Genomic DNA, 24,210 nt, shown 5'->3' on the forward strand with positions numbered 1-24,210 from the left:
AGGTATGGATGTCTCATCATTGGGGCCGGATTTATATGCACTAAAACAGGTCAAAAATATGAATTGACACAGAAGACAATGAAATGGAAGAGGCATACTTTATTGTATTAAATTAACTCCGATAAATGCATATTAAGCTCAAATATGGACTATAAAACTTTGCCTCAGTGTTCCCAATCAAGTGAAATGAATGAATCCGTTGAAAGCATATGAATTATCCCCAAGAAACAAAAGAAGACATTCAAATATTAAGAAATCCACCTCCTGTTCATCATCATGAACATCATCTCGATTACCTCAAGAGGTAAACCCTACCTTCGTGGCGGAATGGTTAGCACAACGCGCTATGGTGCCAGTGTTCCTGGTTCGAAACCGGTCATGGGTGGTGTTTGTGGATGTCGTTTCATCATCACTCATCCTCATCTGGACCTCCCCGATGGCACAGTGATAGCTAGGCTCTTCGCTTTGTAGTCAAGGGGTCCCGGGTTCGATTTCCGCTGGAGAGACACAGTGGTTCGGATCCCACCTTAAATTGTAGGTCCAGTCCCGATTAGCCTTACTGTGCATAAAGTGGACTTATAACACAATCATCCTCATCGTCGCCATTGACCAAATTGGCAGAAAAGCGAAGTAAAGTAACAGAAATGGGAAAAAGGTTAGGAGATACGTGGTGTCGCCGTATAGCTTTCACAGTACGTGGAGAACATCAAAACGAACACTTCTTAGTAAATTATTACTCGTTGAAACCTCGTTTGAACGTTGTGAGCCCTTGATAAATTTCAATTTTTTCTGTACGTATGCATCCACGCAGCACAGACGACTGTCACTATTCTTTCTGTGGAAATTATACTTAAATTGGAAATACTCTTGAGAAACAATGACACGCCAACCGGATATTATCGAATATATGCACATTTTGATATTATTGTGTCAGTTACAATACTAATGCAATTTATATCGGAAATTAAATTAAGATTAATACATGACGAAAGGCTACGAATTTTCCCTCGTCTGTATATCTGGTGCTTCATGATCGATGTATTTAGTCGACAATGGTGAATAAATCCCAAAGCTCGCGGGAGAAATACCGAAACACTTGATCAACTTCATCGACTGAAGCAGGTGTAATCCTTTGGAATTACCCCCCCCCCTCCCTCTTCAAATCTCGATTTGCTCCCCCGGTGTTATTTAAATTACAGTTGAATTGAGGTGTTCGTTTGTCAGTGACAGGTTGACGGTCCTCGAGATTGTAGTGTCGTTGAATTACCTAAGAAAGGAAACTGTCACCAAGATTAGGGGAGCAACGTAACGCAGGTAATGAGTTACTTGGTAACCCGTTACAAAGGAGTATATCTTTGAACTGAAGAAGGGTAGTTTTACTTTTTTGTTTTGGGAGGTAAACGTCTAACACTCTAGTCTTCTTAAAACCGAAGGTTCATGGCTGCAGCAAACACAAACCTTTCATCTGTCCCTATTCTGGGCGAGATCAGTCAACTCTTTTCCATGCTCACCTATTTCCTTAAGCCAGTCTCATACTGTGCTTAAGTAGGGCGCTACTTCCCTAACTACCTCCGACTCGAAACTACCATAAGATTTTTTACGTCTTCAGTTCGCTAAGGCAGCAAAAGGGGTCTCTCACGATCCTTAAAATCGCATCTGTGAAAATGGCAACTGCACAAACACGGTATACGACTTCGCAAGTTTAGATGCTAATAACTGCTGAACATTTGGGAAAATAATGTTTTCTCTTAAAAGAATAAGAGAATAACATTGGCACTGTTGAAAAATGTAACACATGTAACCCGTGGTAGTGAATGTGAGTATATAACATATGTTATTTCAAGTTGATATATCACTTTACGAACACACTAGCATAAAGAGACCCTTCTCGTACGGTATTGAAATATATCCCCCAATACGTACTAGTCATTTAAATTATATAAACTTCACAACATTCGAAATGCGAAAATTGTGCTGTTTACATTAAGTTACCATATTATATTTATATTTCATTGACACTTCTTTGCTCTTAAAATACTTATTGTGAAATTTACTTTGAAGTTCATGAAGCACTAATTACAATTCATAACTTATATATCATTACAATAGCAGATTAATTTACTGCGGTGCTACACACAGCACAGTCTATCTGTTACAGCCAACAAACAGAGTACATACATACGTATGTGGTTGTTCAGTGTTTATGGTTTACTTTAAAATAGTAAAATAACAGTATCACAGTAGGAAATTTAGACATACGAACTATTTATGTAAAACAATGTTTAGTAGACTTCACTCAACAAATAAAATATTCGCCCCAATCATTTATATAGCTGTATTGGTCGAATCTTTTTATTCTTTAAGCTGCCTTGAATAAACAGTCGAACGTCGATTGCCTTTCTTCTTCTACTTCCTACTTCAGCTGGCCAGTGTGCTGCTCAATTCTGATCGGTAGTTCTATGGTATTAACGATGGATTTAGAGACTATTTCTAATTCTGTCGGGAACTGAAGAAAAAGAAAGCTAGATGTCGATGGCGAAGTGATGACGTAACTAACTGCCGTGTGAGACTGGCTTTAAGGTCCGTCTCAACGTTATCCCTCCATCTTCGTCTTGGCTTTCCTACACGTCTCTTACCATCAGGTTTCCTAACAAGATTCCTGTAAACTCTCCATTTGGTACTCCCAAATCCAAGAGTAACTATTCAAGTTGAAACCACTTGCAATTCGTAATTGTATTTCTGCTATTCTACGTTGTGTGTCTGCCACTTTTGCGTAATCGCGACAGTGAGGATGAGTCGTGATTAGATGAAGTCGAGGAAGAGGCACTTACAATGAATAGCCAGGCCGGGATTCGAACCAGAGTACTTCTGTGGCGAGATCGAAAGTGAACCACTTATCACGGAGCACACAAGATGTTCAAGTATTTTTTGAACATGAACGCTCTCTGTGTGATTTAGATTAGCTTTTCCATTAAGATCGACAGAAATAATACATAAAAAAATATCAATCAATGAGCATTGCAATTGAAAGCAGTGTTAAGTAAAATTTACTCAAAAACCAAACGCTTAAGAAATTGCTTTACTTTACTTCCAAAAGTAATGACCACGAACTTTATTTTCACACCCCTAAAACATGTTGCTGTGATTGTACTACAAATCAGAACTACTCCACGGTGCTTTTCCTGGATTTGTAGTTAAATCTCAGGTCTGTCGTAGGTTCGATCCCCACCACTGGCAGAAAGGAACTTGTTCACTTGAAGACGAAAGAAGAGGTGCTCTCTCGAAACGTGTTAAATAAGTATTTGTTAAAAGCTGTAGACCACGCTATTAAGCTCACCTTAGGTGCGTGTCGTTCCTCGTCCCGTCTCTCTCGTCGAGAAGTTCCCACTCGACTGCGTATTGGGCACAGCCGTGTAACGGATGGTCACTTGCTGCTAGGGCTGAACCCTCAGATGTGTCGTGTTGTTGAATGTGCCGATTTTTCTTTCCTCATGCAGACTTTTGATCTTCCGAACTGTTTGTCATCCCTGTTGGGCGATGACTACAGTGTTTCATCAAATGTTTTTAGGTTTTTGCGAAGAGCTGGCCTCTTCCACTGTGTGCGAAGAAGCTTTTAGTTATTCCTACTTTTTAATGTGTTGTGTTTTTCTTGTGCAGGGTCTTTTACAACCTCGCACTTCTCTTTTACACCCCTGGTTTAACATTTTAAGTAAGAATTTTAGATAAGGGGATATTTACCCGTATACATTGAAGGGTGCAAAATGGTCATGTGTGCCCACGCACCCAACGATTTTTAATTCAATCTATCAACAATCGATAATATTAAATTAACATTGCATGCACTGTAGCAGTGTTTCGTGTGAGGACACTTCGTTTGCAGAGGGTATTGGGTGGTCGACGCGATATTTTCCCACCTGGGAGTATTTCGAATCGTAGTGAGGCATGGTTGTGTTCCTTCAGCAGTTTCCTCTATAATCAATCGTCGTTGCCTTGTAATCAAGGAGTTCCGGGTTCTACACCCGGTGGAGGCACATAGTGGTTCGGATCCCACTTTAAACTGTAGGTCAACTCCCGATTAGCCTTACTGTGCATAAAGTGGACTTAAAACATCAACTCAGTCAATCAATCTTCTATAATCAATGTTCATCTTTGTCTTCGCGACTAACTTAAAAAGTCTGAGTACGCAGAGTGTAGGATTCAGTAAATCGAAAATAACATGGCGCGTTGTAATCTATGTTTGCGGATGCAGAAAATTCAATTTTCTTCCAAGGCATTTTGAAACTTGAGCGAACTTTGTTATTAAGAAAAGTAATCGGCTTGGCACAGTCTAGCGTGTGTGTGCGCCGAAGATCCCCGTTGAAATGAGAAGATAAACAGACAAGTATTGGTTCCATCTCCTGGTTAAACAAATGGAACGATTTTTGAAAATTCAATTTGTAGGCTCATTGATATTCGCTGCAGGAGAATCCCCTCGTGTGAGCTGATAGTCTCCTGGAAGCGATCTTTAGCGGATTACCCGAGCGATGTGTGAGAGAGGCTGGCCTCCGTTCCCGAGTGTTTCATCACTTTAGGCTGCACGCTAGAGGAGCGCGCGCAATATCCTGCATTATTTATCCCCCTCGTGGCTATGGAGATGCTTACCATGGTGGATCGACAGGCTTCATCCCCGTTTTCGTTCTTTCCCAAAAATATTTTCAACTTCACAGTAAATAACTGGCTTACTGAAAGTCAACCAATCTAAACGCAGGCGAGAAATCTTCAAGCCAAAAGTGAAAACGATGTTTCTTACACGAGGTGGACTCAAAAAGTTCCAGGAAACGTGCAGTTGTTTGAGTTTTAAGTTCACTTAATGCACAGAATGGCTGATCGAGAGCGGGCCTTCAGTTTAAAGTGGAGTGCGAACCGCTATGTGCCTCAACCGGGTATCGGACCCGCAACCCCTTGATTACAAGACGACGACATTACCATTACGCCATCACGGAGGCCCTGAAACATACAGTCGTAGTTGACATGTGACAGACATGACAACCTTTACTTTATGAATGAAAACTTCGGAAAGAAACATTGAAATTGGCTATGCCTCGAAAAATATTCCAGTGTTTAGAAATGTTTTGAAATATTAAATACGATTGATTAATTTATTTCACTTTTTTCCCGCTGCCTTTGGTTATGAAATGAATGAAGGGGCAATCACAAACATATATGGCGACACAACACAAATTCCCACAATATTATACTGTCTCAGTCTTAATGACAGAGACTCGTTAATCTTGCAGCAATCATGCAGTGTGATCACATTATGTACGTGTTGTGTAGTTTATGTTCTGAAACAATATATCAAGTGAAATGTCAGTGTTATTTTATTTGCAATCACTAAACGACAGCGGTCAAACGAGTCAAACGGATCGCGTATTCGATCAATCGAACCGGCTTAACAGTCCAAACATCAGATTTTTAGGTGAAATAAAAAAACAAGGTCCGGGTCGGGTACCCTATTCTACATCCTCGAATTTTGAATTATTTTTTTTTTTCATTATGAACATTATTTGATCCTATTTGTGAATAAAAAAAAATTGGAGCGCGGAAAGAAGTATTTACGACTGTACAGCCGTTTAAAGTTGAAATTTTGTCGTTTGAAATGGTTCGCAATTATTTCCAATTTCTAGATCGTGATACTAACACGACACCAAATTTTAACTATCGATCTCAACCTAACTGAACTAACCTATCCACGCGCCAATGGTTCGTAGGGCTAGCGCCAATGGTTCGTGGGGCTAGCGTCAATGGTTCGTGGGGCTAGCGCCAATGGTTCGTGGGGCTAGCGCCAATGGTTCGTGGGGCTAGCGCCAATGGTTCGTGGGGCTAGCGCCTATGGTTCGTGGGGCTAGCGCCTATGGTTCGTGGGGCTAGCGCCTATGGTTCGTGGGGCTAGCGCCTATGGTTCGTGGGGCTAGCGCCTATGGTTCGTGGGGCTAGCGCCAATGGTTCGTGGGGCTAGCGCCAATGGTTCGTGGGGCTAGCGCCAATGGTTCGTGGGGCTAGCGCCAATGGTTCGTGGGGCTAGCGCCAATGGTTCGTGGGGCTAGCGCCAATGGTTCGTGGGGCTAGCGCCAATGGTTCGTGGGGCTAGCGCCAATGGTTCGTGGGGCTAGCGTCAATGGTTCGTGGGGCTAGCGCCAATTGTTCGTGAGGCTAGCGCCAATGAATGGTTCGTGGGGCAGCAGACCATCTCCCTGTAAGTCAAGTACAATGTCCCGTATGTCTCGTCGAACAAAGTCCTCTATGTCCTTCATCCGTTGAACGTGTGTCAATCTCATATTTAGTCCTTTTGTTTTAATTCAATGTCACACAAATCAATTCCAATGTCTAAAGTCGCACAAAACAATTGCAATGTCTCAAATATCCAATCCGCCAATAAATTACATAAATAATATATTGAAATCGCAAATTATCCCATTGCACAAGTCATTCATAACAAGAAAAAATTGCAAATTATCCCATTGCACAAGTCAAAGATAAGAAGAAAAATAAAATGTTCAGACGTGCGCCTGTGACATGAATCTAAGATGCGCCATTATCAAATCGCTGCAAAACCGTTTCGACGTTACATAAGGAATCTAAATATTGAAAAACGTAAGTTTCCTAGCACGTAGATCTAAAAAAATTACTTTCCGCGCTATTTAGAAACATCGTTTATTATGAAGAACTGATTTTCGTAACGAGAATATTTGAAATGTGCGAAAAATCGAGGGTGTAGAAAAGGGTACCCGAGCCCAAGGTCCTCCGCCAGTTGTATGTAAGTGTTCGGTAAACAATCACAGCAATAACCACACCCAAAACATCCACTTTATGCACACTAATAGTAATCGGGACTGAACGTACAGTTTGTTATATATATATACACACGAGGGTTGGGGAGTAAGTCATGGCAATCCAGTAATAATTCGACAATCGAAGGATGTATTAAAAATTTGTTATATACGACTGAAAGAGTATCCATTATGGATATTTTGTTGGTAGGAATCATGAAAGAAAATCCAAGCAACCCTGTGACATACACATGTATTAATGTTCAAGTTACAAAAACCTGTCTGACCCTGTGACATACACATGTGCACAGGTTACAGAAATAATCTCCCGCATTGTCAACAGCACGCTGTGCAGTAGGTCCCGTACACAAGCTGCCTTATGTGGCCTTGCATTATCGTGGAGTATGATTGCATTATCTTGTAGATCTGGACGCTTCTCCCTAACGACACGTCGTAGATGTCGGTGCAGGAACTCTTCCACATCGATAGCAGCGTGCTGTGGGCAATGCGGGAGATTATTTCGAAGGTTTGTCATAATCAGACAAGTTTTTGTAACATGTGCACATGTGTATATGTATGTATATATATTCACACACACATATATCCTTGTTTGTGTTTATGTAACTAACTGGAACAAGTGCAAGAACAGTCAGAGGCTAAACGTCGCCAAATAATTAATTTGATCTTGAATTCTTTGGTTAAAACATTTAGATCCATCAGTTAGTTTTCTTAACTGAATGAACTCTGTGAAATCCACTTGAAATTAACCGGTGAGGTGCCTGGGATCTCAGATACCGCCTCCACTGTCAGTCGCAGGACGTTCTCCAACTTGACGTATTGAGTTAATCCAGGAAATTTGAAAATCCCCCGAGTGGGCGCGAGGCATCAAGAAGAGATGCTACAGTGGACGGAGTTGGGGAAACTTTCTTCTCTCGCTTAAATTCGCGTCTACCCAGACGTCAAACCGCGTTTCCCTCGCTTGAAGTGTGCGGGCAGGTCGCTGCTCGGTTTTTAGGCCTGATTAAAGGCCGTGAGAAACGGCGCAGTAAATTTCATCGGCACACACCCGCTTGGTCGGCGGCACCTTCCAGGATGAAAAGCCTTATTTACTCTCCGTTCGGGTGAAATTAACCACAGGACGCCCATGTCTCCCTCAGTCATTCGTTTCTGAGGTTTTCTTTCTTCCTTCACACCCTGTCGCATCGTTTGGGTGGGATCAAAAGGGGACGGCACGTTTGCTGGTTGGTTTTGCCTCCGTGGTCATGGGATTCCCTTTCTTTCAATCTCTCTCTTTCATTTTTTCTCCTCTCCGCTCTCTCACTCTTTTTTCATTATTTATATTTTTTTCTCTTTCTGGCTTTCTTATTTACTTTTATTTTCTCTCTCTCTCTCATATTCTCACTCTCCGGTATATAATAATTAGGGATCGGAACTTTGTGCTAAAAACACAGAAATATTTTTTTCTTTTATGTGTCATAAATGTTGAAATTATTTGATAAAAACAGGAAAATATGTGACAAAAATAAAAAGGAAAAACACATTTGGTAACAAAAACAAAATATTACATCCATCTTAAACACCTGAAATCAGTTTTTAAATGCTTATTTCTTACCGAGCTATTTTTTGGAAAAGTTGCAGTGGATCACCTTAGTTTTTTCCAAATTCTCCATTGTAAATCTGTGACTATTATCTCTAAAAAGCATCTTATTGTGAGAAAGATCGCTCCACTTCACAAGAAACATTTGAAGCACGACATGTCACTAACGCTGAAGTTTTCCAAAGCTTCCTCTACTTCACCTTCCAAAACACGTGCAATTTGGCACAAAGTTTGAAAACCTTGGTTTTTCCCCAAATCTTCTGTACATTTAGACATTAGCACTTGTGCGTTAGATCCAGTGAGTTCTTTCAGTTTCGTTTCTACTATACGGACTTCACCCACGGAAGCTGCCAAAGTATTCGCGGACGATTCAAGTTTTCGTATGGAATTCGAGAGAAAGGACAGGTTTGTTGAGATGTGTGCCAATTCTACTTTTAAGGAGGTATCCTTCAACAGGTGCGGAGAATAAACATTTTTCCTTTGAGGATTTCGAGGTAGCTGAAGTCAATGAGCGATTTTATGTATTTAAAATGAAAATTCGCAAGATGTGTATTTACATACGGAAAACTGGAAAATATGTGTTTTTATGTAAAATAAAAATTGTTGTGTTGACAGATACGGCTATGATCATAATTTTTGGCAAAAACGAGGGTATATCTTATCGCAGAAAAAAACATTTATTTACCTAAAGTTCCCTTCGCTAATAATAATCAAAAATTGTTACTTTTATGAATATAAACATATAATTCATATTCCGTAGTCTTCTTAGTAAGGCCTTTCCAGTGGCGTACTGGTAACGTCATCAGCCGGCCCCCGTGGCGGAGTTGTTAGCACATCCCGGGTTCGAATCCCGTCCTTGGCATGGATATTTGTTAGTGTCCATTCATCAATTTCATCACATCATTCATCCCCATCTTCGCAAATTCGCCAAAAGTGGCACAAAAGGCGAAGTAAAATAAAGCAAATCACTACCACTGGTAACGTCAATGTGTCTCGGGTTCGATACCCTGTGGAGAGGCACTTCGTGGTTTGAAACCAACTTTAAACCCCTTCCCAGTCCCGATTAGCCTATCTGTGCTTAAAGTGGAGGCCAATACTCTACTATTGTAAAGTAAATGTCAAAATACGCGGTTCCCTTTCAATGACGAAACACATTCTAGACATTTGGTTACATTCTTCAATTAGTATGGTCTACGTTCATGTACTTCTAGGAACACTTACAGTTTTATATGAAATTGGTAGGTCGGTAAAGTTTATATTCGTACTGGATATCATACCTCTCTGTCCCTATTTTTCTTCTCTCTCTCTCTCTCTCTCTCTCTCTCTCTCCCTTTCGCTGACGTGTTTATCTCTATTTTTTGTTTCGTATTTCACTCCTTTTTCTCATTTTCTCATTTCCCCCTGTTTTCTCTCCTTCTTTTCCTTCTTTCTATTCATTTATAATATGTTCCCCTTTCTCCCTCTTTGCCTCGTAGATTGACCCCCCCCCCCCCCGATGTCGCAGTGGTAGCGTTGTCGCCTTGTGATCAAGGGCTCCCAGGTTCGATACCCGGTGGAGGCACAGTGTTTCGGATCCCACTTCAAACTGTAAGTCCAGTCCCGATTAGCCTTACTATGTATAAATTGGATTTAAAACACCAAATCAATCTATCGTAGATTGACCGGAGGCCTGTTGCTCTCTGTTGACGTGGTAACTTCGTGTTATTCCCTCCTTCTAGGAATTTTTAGTTCAGAGTAGTAAAGAATTAGTAGAGGGGTACGTACTATGATTGGAGCAGTTTCGGTCTAAAACTCATTTCCGTTTAAACAATTTTTTATATGAAACTGTATGAGAGGTTTGTCAGTGTTCAAGTTCACTTCATGAGCTGACAACTTCATTGGAATTAGACCTAAAGTTCCAATTGCAATGACAGTGGGGTAATGATGGCGCTATCACTTTGTAATCAAGGCGTCAGAGGCAGTAGCGCCAACTTATGTGGCTCCGTGAGACCCGAGCCCAACCAATAACTTGTCTCGTTATTGTTACTATTATGGCGTGATCGTCGACGTTGGTAAATAACAGGTTGTTTTTTTTAAAAGGAAGGATACATTTCATTGCATTAATATCAATATACGTGCAAGGGAGATTTTTTTTGTCTCCAAGTATTTGGGCCCACCAAATGTTTTACAAAAACTGGCGCCCTTGAGGTTATATTCCCTATGGAGGAACATTACACGCTGTTTCGGATCCCACTCTACAACTGTCAACACCTGTGGCGGAGTGTTTAGCACAGCGCACTACGACGCCAGGGGTCCCGTGTTCCAATTCCGGCCTGGGCATGGATGTTCTTTGTTAGTTTCCCTTCATCAATTTAATATCATCACTTATCCTCATCTCTGCGATTAGCAAAAAGTGACAGAAAACCGAAGTAAATAAACCAAATTAACCAATCAATCAACCCACTATGAAACTAGATACAGTTCCCATTAATTTGTCTGATCAAAACATGAGCTTAACAAGACAAGGATATTATTACAATTCTTGAAAACCGAAGATTTGTTCGTTTCTAACTCAGGTCCAAGGTCAAACCTTACCTTTGCTGAAAGCTAAGCCAGCAGCTCTCGCTGCAACAACATATGACTGACTACACGACGACAGAGAGTCGTTATGATAATTATACTTCTGCTGTTAATGTTAATGCATACTTTTGTTGTTATCGTTGGTTGTTCCAGTGGTGCCTTCTGTGCTCCAGTAGCAGCGTGGGAACCCTTGTGCGGCCCCATCTGTTGAGCGCGAAGGAGCAGCTGCCGTTTGTTGAATATTGATGTTCAGAGGTGTTCAGCCGGTCCGACTTTCGGAGGAATTATGAAGCTCCGGCTAGTCAACGCCTATGCCTTCAGACGTAGAAGGTTCCTGTAACAGAAACTTTATCATGCACGATTTCTGGGAATTAGACGATGAAAACTTGAATGTATCTGACTGTTTTCTAAAAAAAAAAAAAAAAAAAAAAAAAAAAAAAAAAAAAAAAAAAAAAACAATTTTGTCTCCAAAAATTTGCAAACCTTTCCTTTTCCTCATGAAGCGCGAAGATCCGAACCAGAGGGAAATGTACACGTAAGCTAGGTCTTAATTTGAGAGCTTATGGACAGTGGCAGCGATTGGGAGGGGTGGCAGTTCTCCCCATTTTTTCTTCTAGTTTTCACTATAGCATCTTAATGCTAAGCCTTATAAGTGAACTCCCCCCCCCCCTCACACACACGGGTTTCACACCTAATCGTCAATACTGCTTATGGATGTACTTTGTATTATCTGAGGCACGGGTCTTCAACTCGACAGACAGTGCTGGCCACATTAAAAATTTCAATGATGCTCGCGGGCCACGAAGCTATACTACGGTATTGAGGCCCATGCGTTGAAGACCCCTGATTTAAGGACTCTAAGAACAGCTCATAAACGGGTAGAACAACGGTATAACAGTGAATCAAAAAATGCCAAAGCTGTGGTCTGATTAGTAAACACGTCATGTTCTCCATAAGAAATACACTGGAGTCTAAACATGTTCGCTCGATTTAGCTCAATTATCTACTTGGAGATATTAGCATCTGCCACATTAGAAGTACATAATCCAGAACACATCCGAGGCGCTGTTCATTGTTCTATCTGTTGAGGTAAAATTATACATTTTCTTGGCAAAAAGAATGGGCTGTTCTCTGTCAGCTGCAAGAATGAAGTTAATATAATCAAAGACACATTAGATGCGAGAAATCTTAGTGGTTGTTCGAATGGCAGCTGTGCAGAAAGTTTGTGATATAGCCGTATCGCTGAGATATTAAAGTCGTGTGGCATTATATTACGGACTGTACCGTAACGACCTATATTCATGGGCAAAATAGCACCAGAACTAAGACATAGGAGAGGGATTATTTGTCAGAAGTCACGTAGTTTGTTTACATTAACTACGTTCTTGCAGTGGATAGAGAGTAGTTGTTTTGTTCGAAGAAGTCTTATGATCTGAGGAAGACCAGCAAATGACTGTTGAATGAAGTAAAAATAAGCAGCTGAGTGAAATGTGCACTGTACGTTAGAAAATCAACGTGTGATGTTTCGCGAGTTACCTTTTTGTCTTCGTTCTTCGGAAATGTTCTCTTTGCAGGTTTTCTTTCTTGTGTGCATTCTTGTTGACGTGACGTGTGTGCTAGAACGGTGTACGAGTTGTTTGCTGCGGTGAAATTACACATATTTGCGTGAAGGCCCTTCAGTAGTGGAACCGGTTTTTCAGCTTCCTGCTCGATTCCAAACCACAGCAAGTAAAGGGGTTTTTATGGGCTTCCCCTCACGATAGTTGATGAAACTCTTCACAGGAGTCATGAACGAGAGGACATAGGTTGAAAATGTGTAGTTCAATTTGTTGTGTGACATGGGCACATTGGTATAGAATTATCAATGAATGCAACGAATATACCTTAAGATAAATTCTTGAAAGTCTTTTGTTTTTTGCAAACGTTAAAACATTGTCAATCAGAGTATTACGAAAATTTTGCGAAAACCTTCGGATTTACGAGGCGAGAACATGTCAAACTTTGTTTTTGAAAATATATTTTTTTTAATGTTTTATACAGTATTTTATTTGTTTTGAACAAATAAAAAGTTTTTAAAACATATTTCAAGAAAAAAAGCTTAATTTTATGGCTGAGTCGAAGCCACTTTGAACCGATACCGATATTCTTACCAATTCCCAAATGATACCGATACTCTCACCAATTCCCAAATGATACCGATACTCTCACCAATTCCCAAATGATACCGATACTCTCACCAATTCCCAAATGATACCGATACTTTCACCAATTCCCAAATGATACCGATACTCTCACCAATTCCCAAATGATACCGATACTTTCACCAATTCCCAAATGATACCGATACTCTCACCAATTCCCAAATGATACCGATACTCTCACCAATTCCCAAATGATACCGATACTTTCACCAATTCCCAAATGATACCGATACTCTCACCAATTCCCAAATGATACCGATACTCTCACCAATTCCCAAATGATACCGATACTCTCACCAATTCCCAAATGATACCGATACTCTCACCAATTCCCAAATGATACCGATACTTTCACCAATTCCCAAATGATACCGATACTCTCACCAATTCCCAAATGATACCGATACTCTCACCAATTCCCAAATGATACCGATACTCTCACCAATTCCCAAATGATACCGATACTTTCACCAATTCCAAAATGATACCGATACTCTCACCAATTCCAAAATGATACCGATACTCTCACCAATTTACAAACGATACAGATACTCTCACCAATTTACAAACGATACCGATACTCTCACCAATTTACAAACGATACCGATATTCTTACCAATTCCCAAATGATACCGATACTCTCACCAATTCCCAAACGATACCGATACTCTCACCAATTCCCAAATGATACCGATACTCTCACCAATTCCCAAATGATACCGATACTTTCACCAATTCCCAAATGATACCGATACTCTCACCAATTCCCAAATGATACCGATACTCTCACCAATTCCCAAATGATACCGATACTCTCACCAATTCCCAAATGATACCGATACTTTCACCAATTCCAAAATGATACCGATACTCTCACCAATTCCAAAATGATACCGATACTCTCACCAATTTACAAACGATACCGATACTCTCACCAATTTACAAACGATACCGATACCCTCACCAATTTACAAACGATACCGATACTCTCACCAATTTACAAACGATACCGATACTCTCACCAATTTACAAACGATACCGATATTCTTACCAATTCCCAAATGATACCGATACTCTCACCAATTCCCAAACGATACCGATACTCTCACCAATTCCCAAACGATACCGATACTCTCACCAATTTACAAACGATACCGATACTCTCACCAATTTACAAACGATTCCGATACTCTCACCAATTTACAAACGATACCGATACTCTCACCAATTTACAAACGATACCGATACTCTCACCAATTTACAAACGATACCGATACTCTCACCAATTTACAAACGATACCGATACTCTCACCAATTCCCAAAGGATACCGATACTCTCACCAATTTACAAACGATTCCGATACTCTCACCAATTTACAAACGATACCGATACTCTCACCAATTTACAAACAATACCGATACTCGCACCAATTCCCAAGCGATACCAATGCTTGAAAATTATAATTATTTAAATTTGTGTATTTAAAATATTGGTACGTAAGTATTACATTTTCATTATATGCATCAAGTTACCAAGATTTTTGCTTCAATATTGAAGATTTACACAAGAATATTGAATTGAATGTTATGTTATCACAAAATTCAGTTTTTTTAAAACAAAACTGGTACAAAATGGATCAAAACTTCGAATTTTGCATAATTTACAGGATAATTAGACTGCGAAACTGTCGCGACATTTTTGCTCTGTGCAAGAATAAAATCCAGGAAAAGTATCGGTCGGTATCGGTTAATAAATCTATACTTTCCGATACCGATACGTCGGCTGAGCCTACTTAATTTCGAAAAATAATACCGATATGGGATCTCTTAATCATCAAATGAAGGACACTCTTTCTAGACACTTAACTGACTTGATGATATACATATTTACATTATTTGAAAATCTCTCATGCCAATGTTTTTAGATTCCGATTATTTCACAGTTGCCAGGTCCCACTCCACTCACGTGGTTGCTACGCCGTTTTCCGAAACGTACCATTTTATTGTAAATGCCGTAATGTACATTGGCATGAACAACATACGTTGAGTACGGAACAGGTGTGTTTTATCCAAATGCTATTCAATTGAAAATGTGTTTTGAACATGTAAATCCTTCTTTGAAGAGACATTGATTAACTCCTCACGACTTTCAGTGGCATCTATTCACAACTCTGAGTAACTGCAGGCAAGGACGCTAGCGAAGAGAAGGGGGGAGGTGCAGAGGGCACTCCCGCAAGATATCTGGAAAGGCTTCATATAATTCCAAAGGTGAAAACATGGACGAGGGTTGCCGTGAAAGACAGCAAATTAAGTGCCTGTGCGAATTATCCAAGTGCTGTGGATGCTTTATGAGAATTTTCTTATTTGGGTGAAAGCGTATACCCACGTCCCCCCTACTTCGAGCACTGCTGCCCCCCTCTGTTTTGAGAAAAGTCCTGCGGGCGGCCGTGACTGCAAAGACGATATGAGCATGAAATACTCAGAAAATAACAATAAACGTCGATAACTCGCCCCAGGATTCGAACGCAGGATCCCTTGCTTCAAAGCATGTGCCACTGACTATCACGAAAACGACATAATACGGAACATTAGTTCCGGAATGGGTTCACACATGTGACTTTTTCCTCCAAAAGCCATGTCCTTTACGCGCACACTCACATGATTGCGATTATGTTTTGTGTCCTGCATGAGTTCATTTTGCAGTATAATGCACATGTCTGCAACATCCAGGGGTGGACAAAAATATGGAATCTCCTGCGGAGAAAAGCCGGAATGCTGTAGCTAATAAGGTGCAGGACCGCCTTGAGCTTCCAAAACGGCCTACAGTCTCCGAGGAATGGACAAATACAAGTCCTGGATGGTGGATAATGGGATCTTGCACCATTCGTCATATTCACAATCCTTCTCAGTGTCCGTCTGTTTCTGTCACGCAGTGTACATTTCCTTCCACGCAGGTGTTTATCTGATGATGTCTTTCTTGACACACTATTATGTCATTATGATCTTGGATAGAGTCCCTCTCGATACGCCAAATAACTTAGTTACTTCGGCAACAGAGGCGCCTGCAAGGCGGGCACCAACAAATTGCCCTCTTTGAAACACTGTCAGCTCCGACATGATTCAGTATCAACTGCACTGCACGCTATCTACAGTGCAACTGTCGACTCCTACCAGTCCGACAGGGTCCTATCTCACGGCGCAAAACAAAAAAATGTCGCACCGCGTCCGATTTCAACTGGAAAAATTGCGTCGATATCACCCGTTCCGATGTCGTGGTGTTTCCATATTTTTGTCCACCCCCTGTAGGTGTTCAGTGATCTCATATGAGAACCTATCTGATTTTTAAATATCATAATGTGTAGATGTATGGTTTTGGTCCACTATTTATTTTTGCATTTTTTTTTCTTGTAGGTGAGTGAGGGAATCTCCATGAAGAGGCCAATTGCAGTTGATCCATACAGCACGGTAGGGTTTATTCACTAGCCTTGTTTCTATGACAAGAACATTAAAAAATTGGCATATTAACTATATTTGGTTCACCGATTGTGCATGCATTTAAACTGTACGTGGGTAATGATTTACGTCTCTGGTATGCATATTTACGTACTGACAGGTAATGTAGCAAGGCGTTACAAATGTTTCCTGAATACTTTGCACTGTTATCTCTGAAAGAGCGAGCGACAAATTGAAAGTTTGCAATTTAATATTACGATTTCCGAACCAACTTGGTGCGCATGCTCGTAATAGTTCCCAGAATTCTTACGACGTTCTTGTTATAATCTTTCTGCTGCGGGTTATTCTTCATTTTGAAATATTAGAATTATCTTTAAATATTGTGTTCGAGTTTGCGCAGGAGAGTTCGACCGCAAACTTCAGACAGTCGACGTAATCCTATTATAATATGTCTACATGTACAGTCATGAGATACATAGATCCTGAAATGCTTGATCCTAACAGTGGGTCAAGATGCTATGTACGTACGGTTGCATACTGTAGAAACAGCCGAGTTTTAAGCGAAGGTCGGGCAGTTACCAACTGTTGGGGGAAAAAGGCCAACCACACCCATAGTGGAACTTGGCGGAAGTCCCACTCATTCCGAATCTATTCTTTCAACCTTCACATTACAAAGCCCGTTTCTTTACCTGCTTCTCTACTTCTGGATCATCTGTACTGGTGCTGGGAGAGGTGTGGGAGTAGGCGTGGAGTGTGGGAGAATTCCTGTACTCAGGTTACCAGATAACATACAAATCAAGTTATACTAGAGCTACGATGGGGAATAATCCTATTTATTATTTCAGAAGTATTCTTTTTTGTATCATTTTTCTGAGCATTTTTTCATGGTAGGTTATGAATAGAGACCGGATGTTAGGCAAAATGCCTATTCTCTCCTGTTAGAGATATGATGAAAACTACTGTTGCGAAGGCCAGGGGGGAGGGATTAGCTTCATTTAAAGGCAATTTAATTTTCCCTATTTCATACGATATTGCCTATATTATTTCATAAATGCAAGATATTGCCTATTTTAGGCATTTTCTTTAAAATTGGGACATGACTGAACTCTGTGCTTACAATTTCCTGGTCCCAGGATTAGTTTCCGATGCTTCCAAGAAATTTAAAAATAACAGCGAGTCATTGCAGCTAATAAGGACTTGGACAAATTAAGGGCAATTCAACAAGTTCTGAAAGGTGAAAATATACAAACTGAGTTAGATTCACATGTTCTCGCGTGCTTTAAGTATGCTCCAGTAACATCTGTGTAGGTTGAAAGATCCTTTTCAATTATAAAAAAAATATGTTGTCCGATCGCAGACATAACTTGTCGGTTGATCACCTGAAGAAATACCTTGTGATGTGCAACCGCAATTAGTGCTTCTTATTCAGAGACTGCCAAACCGTACAGTACAAACTTGAAATGCATTTAAACAGTTTCTTAGTTCGAACTGCTGTGTGGAATATATAGTGTAAATTGTTAAACTGAAATAACCCTGTGTGCAGTGATAGTGTTATTTAAATAATTTGCGTACTGGTTGGAAGTAGCCAGCAATTTCTTTTGTCAGACTATTGTGTGTAGCCATTATAAATGGAAAATTTTGAGCTCACGTGACTCCTGTTTGCAGTGATTTATTAAGTACAATATTTGACTGCTGTCTCTAATGATGAGCTCCTGGTTTATTTTAAGCAACTGTGAAGAATGTACAGGTATGTTTCTATATTATTTAAACACCTATTTCTTTTTGTACGTCTATGTTAATTATTTTGAGTTAAATTTCATTGCCTTTTTTATTGCCTATTTGTATTTTAATGCCTATTTTGAAAATTATAAGTGCTTATTTCCCTGCCTAATTTATATATTTTTAGTGCCTAAACATCCGATCTCTAGTTATGAACAAACATTAAACTAGGAATAATATGGCCCCCAAAGGGAATTTTCCCCGTTTAATCCAATACAAGTGCCTTAATAAATGCAACAATTCTACTAGCCTCCGGAGTAACTGTAACATGACCTAGAAAGGTCCGGGAAATTGTCTTAAAAGTCGGGAATGATATATATATATATATACATACACACACACACACTTTTGACGTGCCACGGTCACAGACTGAACAATCCTATTTTGGTCAGACAATTTTTTCGATTATGGTAGTTTATTTAAAACTATTTTTCATTTTATTTTTGTTCCTTACTGAATAAAAATAATGTATTTGATTAACGTGCGAGGTTGAAAATTTAACATATTTACAGTATATTAGTGTGCACGTCTGAAAAACATTACCGGTCAGGCAAAATAAGTGGTAAGGGAACTTAAGTAAGAAATAAGATCCCATAATCGTTGCAAATACGGGGGGGAAAAGTTTAAAACTTGATCCAAAAATGGATATTTTTTTGGTAAGGTATTGTAAGAAGTAAAACAGAATTTTTAACTCCAATCTAATGAATATTTTACTGAACCGTTCTGCAACATGGATAACTACATTAATTAAATAGGCTACATACGAGATTGAAAGTATTAGTCAGTAAATGTTTTATCAGATTACAAGTGAAGCACGAGGTGGAAGAACAGCTCATGAAAATATACGTATAATAAACTATATTTATTTCCACACGATATTAGGTACCGATTGTGAAGATTCGTACTGATGAAAAATAGGCAATTGCCGCGGGATAGGTAGCCAATCGCGTTGAGTCAACGACTCACAAGCTCGTCACCGAAGGGTGCAGGTTCGACTGTGTTTTACTCTGACAAGTTCATATGCACTAATGATGTGTCAATTCTTTGGCACGGGAACAAACGAGGAAAGTTTAGGTCCAAGTAATATTAATACGAGTTTATAATAAATCCTTTAACTTTCTGCATAAAATTTACAATTTGTGTTTAAACTGAATTCTCATTAACAATAACTTCAAGTCACACCATGTGTAGTGGAGGTAATATTTGTCAGAATCCGGACATCCGAATTTCAAATGAGCTGATTATCCGGTTTGAACGCAACGGATAATCTTGCTTATTTGCATCCATGTTATCCGATATCCGGACGGTCATACCTAATTAGAATATGGATTGCGTAAGCAACTAACATCACCTATATTCAATGACTGTCTTTCCGGTGATTAATCCGATAAGCATGAAACCGTGGACACGTGGGGGAGAGAAGGTAACATTTGCCGAGCGGAGGGCCGAACAGGATGTGCCCTCAGCAGTCGGTTCCCAACTTCATTATCCTTGATCCAATTTTCAGTCCAGGGGCCAGCTGCGATGTGCGCGATTCGAAGTGCCTGGCCTTTTGTGAGTATTCCGTTGGCATTCCAGCTCCTCGGCTATGTTCTGGAGGAAGGGCTGGAAATCCCTTTTCCCCCTCTTCTGGCGGAACGGCTTCGTCTCGAGTTGCAAACTCTTGCTAGAGAAAAAATCGCCAACAATGTGTGGTTGAAAATTATGTAAAAATTGCTTTTGAACTGTCCCCCGCCAGATGTTTGGAGGGGATTAGGGAAGTCTGGCTTTCAAACTGAACAGAATCAAATCTACCTCCGGCTACTAATGCAAGGACATAATGCAACCCACTATGTTCGTTAACTTAAACTGCGGCTTGCCATGAATCGAGGCTGGATATACGAGGGTCGTCCAGAAAGAAAGTGACATTTTGGTGTAAAACATAATTGACAAATTATGTGTGCAAACATTTATGGTACAGAAACTACATGCATTACTCTACTCATCCGCATATTCGCCATACGCTACTCTTCCACACTAATCAGAGCGTAATAAAAGTTTGTTGATGCCGTCCACTTTAAGTGGCGAGGTCGTGAACGGCAAGGGCGGAACCAGGCTTCGGGTGGGGGTTGATTGAGGTCGGAGAGGTCTTCTCATTTTTTAAACCAACTTAATTACCACGGTGAATAAAAAAAGTTGGTCATATTTTTACTCAACATAAACCGAAAATTGGAATATTACGTATCGTTTCACGTAAAGAAATGTACAAGTTACAGACAGAATTTCAAGACCTTTTAAAAAAATACACTTTCTTGTCCTTTGAAAACCTCCCTCGTCTTAATCGGCTTCCCGTTATGCGAGACTCTTGCAACAATCGACAAGGTTTATTATTGACGAGGTTTTCTCGGGCAATCAAGCTTATCCAGAAATCACCTGGCTGATTTCCCGAGAGAACCTCTCCAATGTTCGCCGCCAGGAAAGCTTCAAGAATTATTTAAGGTTTTTTATTATTATTATTCGCTCGTAAACAGTTCATCGAGGTCTTTACCTAAGGAGGACCAACGCACCTAGAACGGAGAACCAGGGGGCATAGTGGTAAAATGACTTGATCAGCTGCATCAAGGTTTTTACGAAGTTTATACTAATTGACCAATTAAAATTCAATACAGGTTTGCGTATTGAACGTGATTCGTTACGCGCAAGCAAGCTAGTAATACAAAATTACAAACATGGAGTTCTTTCCGAAGTCGTAACCTTGAAGTAATGTGTTTTATTTAGCCAACAACATTTCCTCACCAGCGATAGGTGAAAGGGCCATGATATTGTGCGAACTACCAACCTGGGGCATCGGAAGCTTTGCAATTTGGACTTTCCCTATTCTTTCATTCTAGAATATAATTCACTTCAATTCATTATCATCATCAGGTGTTTTTAGAGCAGATTTTTATCACTGATTCTTGTACGTGAAACAAGGCTTAAGCGTGCAACATTCCAAGGTTCACGTATACGTTTTCATAGTTCTATATATTTGCAAATCTTCACACGAACCTCGTTCTGAATGTACAGTCACAGGCAATAAAAATGGGACTGCTAGATCTTGAAATACTCGCTTCCCTGCAAGGCATTATTTGTTTTGCCTAACTCTATGGCGGTGGTAGAAGTTGCCATTGAAAAATTGCCATTAAAATCCAGTTATCGCCGTAGAGTTTGGCAACACACAAAACCCCTTGCACGGAAGCTAGGATTTCAGGATATAGGTGTCCCGTTTTTATTGCCGGTGACTGTACCTCAGTTTTATTGATTGTCGCTAAACTATCTATATATATATATATATAAGAATGGATGTATGTGTGTGTGTGTGGGGGGGTATATTTGTTTGTTCCGGCATAACTCTCGAACGTCTGGAGCTATTTCAACCAAACTTGGTACATGTATCACTTGCAATCTGGAAAGAAATACTGGGGGGGGGGGGGTAAGACACCCCTGGCGTCCTTAGCGGTGGGGTGGCAAGGGAGTGACATGTAAAACTAATCGAGAACCACCGATGTTAAATTCCGCACATACAGACATCCGTGACTTTATGCAAACCGCACAACGATGTTGTTTCTCGGGTTGTCTAACATTCAGGCTGTGTTGCGAATGGAATCCATAGTTTTCGTGACACTCCTAATGCGGTTAAATTCCAAGTTCATGACACTATAGTTAGGATTCATTATTTTCCTGTGTGATACAAGATTGAGATAAATAAATACCCAGGCAAGACCGGGTAATCAGGTAGTGTAATATATACAGAAGACGATATTTGTAACGAAGAGGAGAGGGAATTGAATTTCACCTCCTAGTTACTTGATAGTTTAGAGCTCCTGAGGCTATGATAGACAATAGGTTCGTAGAAATTTCAGTGAAAATTGCAGGCTCTACCTGGATTCGAACCCAGGTCTCTCGCAGACCGTTGCCACTGCTCTACCAACTGAGCTACCGATCCAGCCATGGTTTTGCCTTACTTTTCGCCGAAATTTCTATGTAGCACATGTCCTGTCTGTGTCAAACAGTATTTTAATGTGCTGTATTAATAAAAAGGAGCGCTCACTGCACGTACTGGAACGACAGAGCAAGAAGTAAGCATTTGCCCCATTTCCTACGCATATTCCCGCCGCCCCTACCTACTTCTTAGAAATATATCGACTTTTTTTTGTAACCTAACCTGGTGACATATACACGATGTTTATGTTTGTGTTTGCTGCTTAGTGTATGAGAATGTATTCTTAAGTCACGTGAACAGATACTAGCTGTGCTGTAGGTACTCTTGAGTGAGCGTTTCTCGAACTGTACGTTCATGCGATATTGATTATGTGCTCCAAACATTATCAGTGGCTGTTCGTTTAACCATCTCACATTCCATATCTCGTGGACCAGCACTGGCGAACGCAAAATGGAGGCTGACGGTGCCGCAGCCCCTCCAGAAATGTTGAGAAAATCAAAATTTTCAAATTAAAGCAGTTAATAACTCGAGAGAAACGAAAGTGGCAACTGAAAGTCCGCCTTAAAATGACCCTGGATTACATTTGTTTGTCTTTGACGAAAACTAAGCCTTTAAGACAAAGGTTAGAAACGGTAATGAAATATTTTACAGTGTACCCCGCCTCATCTTCCTAACGCAATTATATAGCATCCACCTTTAATATTCCAGTCCCCTCCTAAAATAAAAAATCGTGCGTACACCAGTGTGGACCAGTAATTTTGCATCTTGATATATACATACGATGTGGGCATTTTTGTTAGCAAAGGGATGAAAAAAAATGTCAGTTGGAAACACTTCCCATTCTCTTCGCAATCAGACCCAACATTATCTCACTTAGCCGAGCAGAAACTTGGTAGTATTCTTGGCGTATTGTGTTTCGCAGGAACTTCCTCCGGCAACCGGAAAAACTCCAACCCCAAGGAACTGCTGTCGAGCCGGGAAGGGGTCAGGCGAGCGGATAATGGAGGGAGCTCAAGTGGTTCTGGGGGAGAGGCAATCAGAATGATTCTTTCATAGACTTTTCTGTTTTTTGCCCTCTTGAATTCATATGGGGTTGGCTTTTCAAATTTTTGTTGACCGAGCAGTCATATCAGTTTGTATGTACTTATTCTTGAACGTTTGTATTTCAAGTGAGGAATTACCCTAGCTTTCCTCTTAGTTTTTCAATTTTTCAACTGTGAATTTTTTTTATAAAAATTTGAAAATAAATTACATTGTTCCCTGGTGTTCCCAATACTTCTGTATTACTTTTGTTCATAAAAATATAAATGTAATGAGAATAGGGGTAAAAATGCAATTGCAAAAATGCACCATCTTTGATTGAGTGTTATTCGAGACAATAATGCCAGTGACAGTGTACAATTGGTTGTTAATTATTGTAATTACGCGCAACAAAGGAATCAGTGATTCGGTAACAAAATAGTTTCTTGAATTTTAGTGATTAAAAAGAGTTGGGGCCCGTGAGGCCCGGATAAGCTAGGGACTAGGGTTCAGTCAAATTAGAATCGTTCACATCAACGCTAACACGTGGTCTTCATCCAAGATTTCTAGGTTCGATCCCTTTTAAAATCACGTCTGTTTCTTGTATTTGTGGCAGAAAAACGACATAAAATTATTATATATTTTATATATGTAATATAAACAAACAATACACACACACACACATTTGCACGGTACTTTTTACAGTGCAAGTTTGTATTGTTAGAATGGAAATGTACCAAGGTGGATTGATTTAAAACAGGTTAATTTAAATAAATAATTTACAGAACAATGTACATAAGTACATAAGGCTTTTGTAGATATCAGAATCAC

At 40.0% G+C, this 24,210-nt stretch overlaps 1 protein-coding gene across 20 annotated transcripts in view; it reads left to right on the forward strand.

Annotated features, from left to right (window-relative positions):
* Positions 1-24,210, forward strand: part of Rbfox1 (RNA-binding Fox protein 1) — an 886,300-nt gene that overhangs the window by 436,648 nt on the left and 425,442 nt on the right. For 16 of the 20 annotated variants that reach the window (XM_083136853.1, XM_083136859.1, XM_083136855.1 and 13 more), the window contains one exon: positions 16,578-16,631. The exons of the other annotated variants lie outside the window; for them this stretch is intronic. In XM_083136853.1, coding sequence (XP_082992979.1) covers positions 16,578-16,631 — 54 coding nt within the window. The remainder of the gene's footprint in view (positions 1-16,577; positions 16,632-24,210) is intronic. 20 annotated transcript variants of the gene reach the window in all.

Source organism: Lepisma saccharinum, chromosome 15 (assembly GCF_977018435.1).
Source record: "Lepisma saccharinum chromosome 15, izLepSacc3.1, whole genome shotgun sequence".
In the NCBI taxonomy this organism is placed as follows: Eukaryota; Metazoa; Arthropoda; class Insecta; order Zygentoma; family Lepismatidae; genus Lepisma; species Lepisma saccharinum.